Genomic DNA, 10000 nt, shown 5'->3' on the forward strand with positions numbered 1-10000 from the left:
AAATAGTTTTCTATTTAGAGAAAGTACCATTTTACTTTTCATGATCTAATTTTTTTACCAAATGTTCTCCATCCCATGCTTATCCTTCTTTTGAAATCTTTCTCGTATCCTGAAGAAACACTGTTTATCCTAAGTATATATATTCAAAACCAATCTCTAGAGGTTTGTCCATAACTCTTATTTGTTGTCTCTGCATTTTTATTGAAAATTATCTTAGTATTACTTATAGGCGTATTCATTTTTAGCTGTACATTTCTGCTTTTTCTATCAAAATCTTCTATCATCTTTTGTAATCCCTCCCATGATTCACTAAACACAACTATTATTATTATTATTATTACTATCCAAGCTACAACCCTAATTGAAAAAGCAAGATGCTATAAGCCCAGGGGCTCCAATAGGGAAAAATAGCCCAGTGAGGAAAGGAAATAAGGAAATAAATAACTGAAGAGAACAAATTAACAATAAATCATTCTAAAAAAAGTAATGTCAAAAGAGATATATCATATATAAACTATTAACAACGTCAACAACAAATATGTCATATATAAACTATAAAAAGACTCATGTCCGCCTGGTCAACAAAAAAGCATTTGCTCCAACTTTGAACTTTTGAAGTTCTACTGATTCAACAACCCGATTAGGAAGATCATTCCACAACTTGGTAACAGCTGGAATAAAACTTCTAGAGTACTGCTTAGTATTGAGTCTTATGATGGAGAAGGCCTGGGTATTAGAATTAACTGCCTGCCTAGTATTACGAACAGGATAGAATTGTCCAGGGAGATCTGAATGTAAAGGATGGTCAAAGTTATGAAAAATCTTATGCAACATGCATAATGAACTAATTGATCGACGGTGCCAGAGATTAATATCTAGATCAGGAATAAGAAATTTAATAGACCGTAAGTTTCTGTCCAACAAATTAAGATGAGAATCTGCAGCTGAAGACCAGACAGGAGAACAATACTCAAAACAAGGTAGAATAAAAGAATTAAAACACTTCTTCAGAATAGATTGATCACCGAATATCTTAAAAGACTTTCTCAATAAGCCAATTTTTTGTGCAATTGAAGAAGACACAGACCTTATATGTTTCTCAAAAGTAAATTTGCTGTCAAGAATCACGCCTAAAATTTTGAAAGAGTCATACAAATTTAAAGAAACATTATCAATACTGAGATCCGGATGTTGAGGAGCCACCGTCCTTGACCTACTTACAATCATACTTTGAGTTTTGTTAGGATTCAACTTCATACCCCATAATTTGCACCATGCACTAATTTTAGCTAAATCTCTATTAAGGGATTCACCAACCCCAGATCTACACTCAGGGGATGGAATTGATGCAAAGAGAGTAGCATCATCTGCATATGCAACAAGCTTATTTTCTAGGCCAAACCACATGTCATGTGTATATAGTATGAAAAGTAATGGGCCAAGAACACTACCCTGTGGAACACCGGATATCACATTCCTATACTCACTATGGTGCCCATCAACAACAACTCTTTGAGATCTACTACTTAAAAAATCAATAATAATGCTAAGAAACGACCCACCCACTCCCAACTGTTTCAGTTTGAAAACAAGGGCCTCATGATTAACACGGTCAAAGGCAGCACTAAAATCAAGGCCAATCATACGAACTTCCCGACCACAATCAAGGGATTTCTGTACTGCATTGGAGATTGTAAGAAGGGCATCACATGCTCCAAGGTCTTTCCGAAAACCAAATTGCAAACTAGGGAATAGATGATTACCTTCAGCAAACCTATTAAGACGTTTTGCCAGAAGACGTTCAAAAACTTTAGATAATATGGGAGTTATGGAAATTGGGTGGTAATCAGTGGGACTTGAGCTACCACAAACACATTTACATAGAGGAGTAACATTACCAATTCTCCAACAAGTGCTAAAAGCTCCTCTTCTTGCTAACTTGCGTAAAATAACAGATAACTTTGGAGCTAAGAAATCTGCTGTCTTTATAAAAAACAAAGGAAAAATACCATTAGGGTCTACACCTCCATAAGCATCAAGGTCCATCAACAGAGCTTTAATCTCACGAGATCGAAAAGCTAAACTAGTTAGTTTAGCCTCAGGAAAACAGGAATGAGGAAGTTCAAGTTTTTCATTACTCTGTTTACTGTCAAAAACATCAGCCAAAAGGGTTGCCTTTTCCTTTGGACAGTGCGTGACTGAGCCATCTGGTTTAAGTAAAGGAGGAACTGTTGCATCTACACCAAAGAGTGCAGATTTAAGGGTAGACCACCATTTATGTTCCTGAGTTGTACCAGAGAGGGTTTCTTTTATGATTAAATTGTACTCCTTTTCAGTTGAGGCATAAACTCTCTGAGCAAAAGCTCGAAGCTGAGTATAGTTGTTCCAGGTCAAATCTGATCTGTTACCCTTCCAAAGGTGATAGGCCTCCTGCTTCTCCAAATAAGCACGTCTACAATCATCATTGAACCACGGTTTGTACTTCATTCGGTACCTTAGCACACGAGAAGGGATACGCCTATCAATTATGTTGACTAGATTCTCATTCAAAGGGACAACAGGATCTACACTATTATATAATTGTGACCAATTCAAGCACAAAAGATCATGCAAAATCCCATTCCAGTCTGCTTGGGATTTCATATAAATTTTACAAGAATATGATATATCAGGGACAGGCTGCTCAGTCTTCACTAATAATGAAATCAAGGCATGATCAGAAGTCCCGACTGGAGAACCAACCTTACTAGTTATAACGCCAGGGGAGTCAGTGTATACGAGGTCCAAGCAATTACCAGACCTGTGAGTAGCTTCATTTATGATTTGCTCACAGCCTGATTCCGAGGCAAAGTCTAAAGCTCTTAAGCCATGGCGATCGGTAGGAGAGATAGAACTCAACCACTCCCTATGGTGAGCATTAAAATCACCAACAAAGACAAACGAAGCCTTTCTATCATCTTCTTGTATCTTAGCCATAATGGTAAGAAGACAATCGAAGATAGAATCATCCATGTCTGGATTCCGGTAGATTGAACACAAATAAAAGTTGTTATGCCTGCCACAAACTTTTATTACCTGAATCTCATGACATCCACATTGATAGCAGGACTTATGAGAAGCAGGGTACTCGGTCCTAATATACACCGCCATTCCCCTGGCCCTAGGAATGGAATCACGTTTCAGCATTATTGGCTTCTTAATGCTGCGAATGTTAAGGTGTTAATGTATTCCCAATTAATATTAATTCCTACTTTTCCCAATTAAAATTCTTAAAAACTTCTTCTAGACTTACTGTGAATAATTTAGGAGAGATGGGGTCTCCCTGTCTAACTTCTTTTTCAATCGGAATTTTCCCCCCATCTATATGTAGTTTTAAGATTGCTGTACTTCCTATATAGATATCTTCAAGTGTTGTAACATAAGATTCTTCTATTCTTTGTTTTTTGAAGGGCTTTCACTACTGCTGTTGTTTTGACAGAATCAAAAGCTTTTTTGTAGTCTATAAAAACAACATATAGTGGTTTGTCATACTCTGTTGATTTTCCCATCGACTAGTTAATTACATAGATATGGTCAGTTGAAACCCCACTTCTGAAGCTTGCCTCATCTATTAGTTGTTTAAAGCTAACTTAATGTCCTGTAATTTTACAGGTCTTTTGTGTGTTCCTTATGTAAATTAGTATAATGCCATAGTTCTTTTTCCAAGCTGCAGGTACAGAGCATTCTTGCAGACATATGTTGTAGAGTTCAGCGAGTTTTACTACTATGAAATCTCCTCCATCTGTTATTAATTCAATCGTTCGGCCATCTTCCCTGCTGCTTTGGCTCTCTTCATACCTTTTAATGTTATATTTACTTCTTTTACTGTTACGTTTGGTACCTACTCAGAAGTTTCATTATTTCTATTTGTGAAGTTATTTCTTATATCAATATTATATAGCATTGTATAAAAATCCTCTGCAATTTTTATCACTCCAATCTATAGTGGATATTTCCATTTTCATCCTATAAAGAAAACATCTGTTCGTACCCTGCTCCAAATCTTCTTTTCGTCAATTTAATGCTTCTTCTTTTTTTTTAGTGTTTTCTCAATTTTGGTCTAATGGTGTTTACGAATATCTTGGGTGTTTAGTTAGTTTATTGTTTTGGATAGTTCCGCTAATTCTATTTCATCTCTCTTGTATTTTACCCTCATTTCCCATCTTTACTTCATTAGGTTTTTGGTCTTTTCTGACAGATTTTCTTGATTTTGTTTAGAAACTTTTCCACCTATCTCATTTGCTGATTCCAATACAAGTTTTGTGAAATTACGGTTCATTTCTTCGTTACTTGCTTCCATTTCATCATGTAGCTGGGAGCACCAATTTTTTATTACTAAACTGAACTCATCAGATTTTTCTCTTATTACAGGAGTAATATATATATATATATATATATATATATATATATATATATATATATATATATATATATATATATATATATACATATATATATAATATATATATATATATATATATATATATGTATATATATAAATAAATAAATATATATATAATATTTATATATACATATTTATATATATTTATATGTATACATATATATATATATATATATATATATATATATGTGTGTGTGTGTATGTGTATGTATATGTATATATATGTATATATATATATATATATATATATATATACATATATATATATATATATATATATATATATATATATATATATGTGTGTGTGTGTGTGTGTGTGTGTGTGTGTGCGCGTGTGTGTATGTGATGTTTGTATGCAGAGAGAGAGAGAGAGAGAGAGAGAGAGAGAGAGAGAGAGAGAGAGAGAGATAACATTAATGATTAAAATTTTTAGCATTTTGATTCGAAAGCATGCGTCAAGTGTACAATTCATTTTATTTTTGGGAGAGGTTGAAACATTGTCAGTCTTGTGTATATTTTTCCAAACTTTGCTATAGAGCAAATCCATATTAAGTTTCTGAACGTGAACAGGGATGCCCCAATTGTTAAATTCAATAAGAACTTATTTACTTAGAAAGCCTTGGGACTAAAAATAGTAATCTCATATCAAAAGATTTACTTGGAACAGAAGAGTGATAATTTTTAAGTGAAACTAATTTTAGATGTGTGAATGATAAATTTAAATGTGTTTGTTAATGGTGATTCTCACACAATTCTAACTTATTTCAAATCATTTCTCAGTGCAGCAAGTAAATCGATAATCTACTTGTTTTTTTAGAATAAATTACTTCTCTTTGAATATACTTTCCAGTTCATCATTTTCTAAAGATGACAAGGGACAAAAAATTCCCAAGATGTTTGTTCCAGGTAAAAGGTCGAGATGTTATCTTCAGATCCCCATCCATCAAAACTGTTAATTAATACGTTTATGGTTAACATGAACCGTTACGGAAAAGAAACTGGTATTATGTTTGAAAACTAAATCGCAGATCAGCCTATTCTCAGGCAATGTTTCCCTTCTAGTTGTAAAACGTTTTCCGTATCTTTGTGTTTCAGGTCGAAGAAGCTATCAAGCTGTGGGCGGCTGTGGAAAACAAAGATTCTTGCCGTTCTTGGTCTTGGTGTCGTCTAGGTCGGCTAGTTGGAGGCTTCGAAGGTGGTCCCTCGGTGGCGCTGCTTGCCAAGTACATTTTTGGGTCCCGGTGGAAGGAGGAGGTCGATCTTATCATGAGCGGTGCCTTCACTTCTGAATGCTCGGGTTGGAAGTGTGGGTCGGATGAAGACCCATAATACGAATCGACTTCAAGTGCTTGCTATTTTAACGTTACGATCATTTAATCAAATCTAAAAATATTCTGTTTCAAAGTTACGTCAAAGCTTGAAGTTTTCGGTTTAGGAAGTTAGGTTACTATTGTCCCTGAAGTTTCCATGGGATGTAATTGAGATTTTGTCTAAGATTATACCCAAAAACAGGGTACAGGATTTTTTCTTGAAGGTTTCATTAATGGAATGTAACAATTAATCTTTAAAAAAATCTCAACGTCTAAATTCAGCAAATTTGTTTTGATAAGATGATAGTAGGCTATAGCTTACAGATGGTGTAGTTTTTACGATAAGAAACTTTATTCTTGTTTTTAGGATGTTAAAAAGGGTATAATTTCATAATAGCTTTTATTTGAGAATCATGTATATAATTCAGATTTTAACTTGTCTTTCTTTTAGAACCCCCCCCTCTCTCTCTCTCTCTCTCTCTCTCTCTCTCTCTCTCTCTCTCTCTCTCTCTCTGGGGGGTTCCCGTATCCAGTGATTCCATTTTATAAGAAAAATACGCCTAATGAACCAGAAATTATCTTAACCTGATCTTGGCTGTCTCGGTAGAATTTATTTACCGTAGCCAATCAAGCATGAAGAATCCACACAAAATTTTTGTAGATAAAACCGATCATTTATGGTGGCTGGATAAAAAAAATATTTACAGAAACTGCATTTCTGTCCTTGACTTTTATTTCTAAATGATATTTGATTTATTCTCGTGGAGTGTGCTTAATAAGGACACACACACGTACACGCACACAGATTGAGGAGGATTACGTTTGCCGTCTGTAGGCATAATACAAGCTGACACAATACTCTCTTTAAAAAACCTAGCTTCATATCATCCTTTTTAAAAAATACTCGAATGTTGTAATTGCATTGGAACTGTTTTATCGCTCAGTTACGAATTTCAGTCGTGTAAAAATACCGATAGCTACTGCACTACATTAAAACCTAAGTTACTGAGTATGACGGCTGCTACCGTGCACCACGGTCCTCCAGATACCTCCGTATCCTGCTCCCTTTCTTCCATCTTGCTGTTTAACCTCCTCACTTTTACCTCATACTACAACTGTTGAGAATCTCCTCAGTGTCACATGGGAGATGAATGCCTTCCTGACCCAGATAGTCACCACCTTATTCAAAGAGTGTTCTGTAATTTGATTCGATTATATGACTGTATTTAGGTTTAATCCTTTACATAGTATTAGCCTACAGATGAAGTTTATTAGACGACTTCAGATCATATTTCATTATGTTCGTTCCATCAATAAACTTTGTTGTGTTTTTTATAAAAAAAAGAAAGTTATCTGTCTTATTGTCTGTCTTAGATGATTAGGAAATTTATCAGGTAATCACAAGTATATAGTCATCTTATGGTTTTGTAGTTTTATTTTATCCATTTTAGGGACAAACGAACTAAATTAATCTGTATGAAGCTGGGGCAAATGAACCATTAATATTCCTGAAGCCTGATCAAACAAACCTAAGTTAGTGTATCTGAAGCTGGGTTAAGTAAACTGAGTTAATACATCTAAAATAAAGCATATAAATATCATAGGCTAAAGCTTGGGCAAACGAGCCTAAATTAAAAATGTTCTTAAATAGTGGTAAACGAACCTAAAACAATATCTGAAGTTGTGGTAAGTAAACAACTCTAACTTAATCTTTCTGAAGATTCGATGTAATGAATGATGAAATCGAGCGTACTGCCAGTACCTCGGATGTTGATGACATCTTCCTGGGGCAAAACTGTTTTCAGCGCCATGTCAGCAACGCGCGAAGCACCGGCCGTACTCAGCAAGAAGAACAGGCCTCGTAAGACAACCGTCAATGTTTTTAACGTTGTTCTTACCAAAACCAGAAATAGGTCCTCAACGTTCTCCCAGAATTGATCTATAATGATAAAGAGACGAAACATATCAATCACCTATCTGAGAGAGTTACAATTTATTTTTTGATCTTACAAATTAGAATTTGGGGGTATGAGATATACATGAAATGCAATCAAGATATTTTTATGTAATTTTATATACAGCAATATGATCCATCACTTTTTTTTTTTTAAGAAGTTTAGTGGGGGGCATCAACGGAACTTTATCTTGCCCTCCATAAATAAAAATAATGAAAAGATGTTATATGAAAAATTTAAGCAAAGTATTAAAAGTGACCAGAGTAAGCGAAACTAATGTTTCCTTAAAGTAGAAGAGAATGTGGCACGATCTGTACTTATAACATGAAACATTTTTAGTCTATCATGAGAATTCTTAAAGACGGACAGGTAGAAATAGATTCAGACACACAACAACCTAACGTTAAATCTTACTTGAGAATGGAAGACGAGTTCTAGTTATACCAGTCGGTTCTAGTAGGTTGGTTCGAATATCGGTTCCGGTGACTGGCGGCCCCATAAAGGTGTCTTCAAAGTTTTGACTGTCGTCAAAGTTTTGACTGTCGTCAAAGTTTTGACTGTCGTCAAAGTTTTGACTGTCGTCAAAGTTTTGACCGTCGTCAAAGTTTTGACTGTCTTCGAAGTTTTGACGCTTTATATAGTTTTGGTGATTTGCAAAGTTTTGACTAGGCCTACCTATTATCTCGTTCATTCGCGAAAGAGGGACGAGTGCGTACATTTCACCCATCATCACTGGTTCTGTAAAACGGTTTAAGTGCATTTATCAATATTTTGCAATTAGATCTTTGAATGGTTTAGGAAAACTTACACTTTATGCAAAAACAAAATTTATGTTTTCTTTGACTGAGAGGTTACTGTTAGGTCATAATACAAATTTACGGAAATCTTTTGACATATTTACCATTTGCAGATTATTATTATTATTATTATTATTATTATTATTATTATTATTATTATTATTATTGTTGTTGTTGTTGTTGGTGCTGTTGTTGTTATTGCCGCTACAACCATAGTTGGATAAACAGAATGATATAATTTCAAGGGCTTCAACAGGGAAAAATAGCCCAATGAGGAAAGAAAATAAATAAACTATAATAGAATTTATGAACAATTAAAATGGAACCTTTTAAGAGCAGTAATAACGTTAAAATGTTTCTCTCATAAATAAACTATAAGAATAAGAAAAGGCTTATGTCAGCCTGTTCAACATAAAAAGATTCGCTGAAAGTTTGAAATTTTGAACTTCATTCGTTGAGTAATCATTTCCATTTAATTGAACAGTATTTTAATAATTCTACTAAGGAAAAGACACCTAGCATCTTAGTATCTCTACCTTTGGAATTTCCAGTCGTTCGCATCATGACAACGGGGTGTATCGGAAAACCCGTAGAGGCCCCTGCTTGTGTATGACGATGAGGTACATTATGGAGGACCACAGGAGAGAAATTATCATTGGCAGTGTTTGACATCTGCGCCGGAGTATCTGCTACCAACGACATAGCCGGCGATGAAAACTGACCAGGCATTTGGGCAACGAATTCTTCAGTATCCTCCTGATATTGAAAGAGCTTCCTGTGGATCTTACGCGAGACAGCGTAAGGCGTTACTGATGCTGGGGTACTTAGTAGCTTCCGCCTGGACGCAACTTCAGGTGTGGATGAAACATCGTTACTGTGGAGATATCTCGATCGTGAATTGGCACTTGAATTAGAGGGCCATGGGAGGGCGCTTGTCCCGTTCTGGATATCCGGTGAGAGATGTGAAGTTTTCAAGGAAGGGAATGAGAACGTGGGCAACGTCAAAATTCCTGTTCTGTTGAGGAAAACGCATACGACGATTTGGACCATCGTGAAGAGGATAATCGATCGACATAAGATTCTGAAAGAAAAATAAAGTGCGTGGTTTATTGATTATTGATTTATGTCTATATTAGACTACTTTAGGCCTATCATAAAAAATCAAAATTATATAAAGAGGTTCCTGTGACGGGAGTCATGGGACCTTTCCGGGGCTCATATCAAGCTGTCCCGTCATGGCATGCCTAATGTAGGAGGAATGTGGTCCTAGACTGAACAACGTGTAAACTGCTATCTCTGCACCTCTCAGACGTTTCGTACCTTCCCAAAGAGGAAACAAAAGAATGTCCATTGATAATGTTTCTTTAACTTTGTATGACTTAAAATTTTAGGTGTGATTCTCGACAGCAAATATACTTTTGAGAAACACATGTCTGTGTCTTCTTCAATTGCACAAAAAAAAATGGCTTATTGAGAAAGTCTATTAAGATTATCGGT

The 10000-nt window shown here is 35.2% G+C and overlaps 2 protein-coding genes across 2 annotated transcripts in view; one reads left to right on the forward strand and one right to left on the reverse strand.

The window, feature by feature from the left end:
• LOC137653086 (uncharacterized) overlaps positions 1 to 6214 on the forward strand; it is a 10914-nt gene extending 4700 nt beyond the window's left edge. Inside the window, exon 4 of the mRNA XM_068386480.1 lies at positions 5537 to 6214. Within this exon, the coding sequence (XP_068242581.1) occupies positions 5537 to 5770 (234 nt within the window). The 3' untranslated portion in view covers positions 5771 to 6214. The remainder of the gene's footprint in view (positions 1 to 5536) is intronic.
• A 1049-nt stretch (positions 6215 to 7263) lies between these two features.
• LOC137653085 (uncharacterized) lies at positions 7264 to 9578 on the reverse strand. The gene is made up of 3 exons (XM_068386479.1): positions 9040 to 9578; positions 8121 to 8444; positions 7264 to 7690 (listed from the first exon to the last, which is right to left on the reverse strand). Exons 1-3 carry the CDS (start codon positions 9551 to 9553, stop codon positions 7452 to 7454), a joined length of 1077 nt encoding a protein of 358 aa, XP_068242580.1. The 5' UTR covers positions 9554 to 9578; the 3' UTR covers positions 7264 to 7451.
• Between the last annotated feature and the right edge of the window lie 422 nt (positions 9579 to 10000).

This window comes from Palaemon carinicauda, chromosome 14 (assembly GCF_036898095.1).
Source record: "Palaemon carinicauda isolate YSFRI2023 chromosome 14, ASM3689809v2, whole genome shotgun sequence".
In the NCBI taxonomy this organism is placed as follows: domain Eukaryota; kingdom Metazoa; phylum Arthropoda; class Malacostraca; order Decapoda; family Palaemonidae; genus Palaemon; species Palaemon carinicauda.

Bases quoted from the DNA above. Each gene is read 5' to 3' on its own strand.
- LOC137653085 (XM_068386479.1), bottom strand. From the start codon at position 9,553: ATGGTCCAAATCGTCGTATGCGTTTTCCTCAACAGAACAGGAATTTTG. The intron at 8,445-9,039 runs GTAGAGATACTA...ACCGTTTTACAG, and splicing joins AACGACTGGAAATTCCAAAG to AACCAGTGATGATGGGTGAA. The intron at 7,691-8,120 runs GTAAGATTTAAC...TTATCATTATAG, and splicing joins AACTCGTCTTCCATTCTCAA to ATCAATTCTGGGAGAACGTT.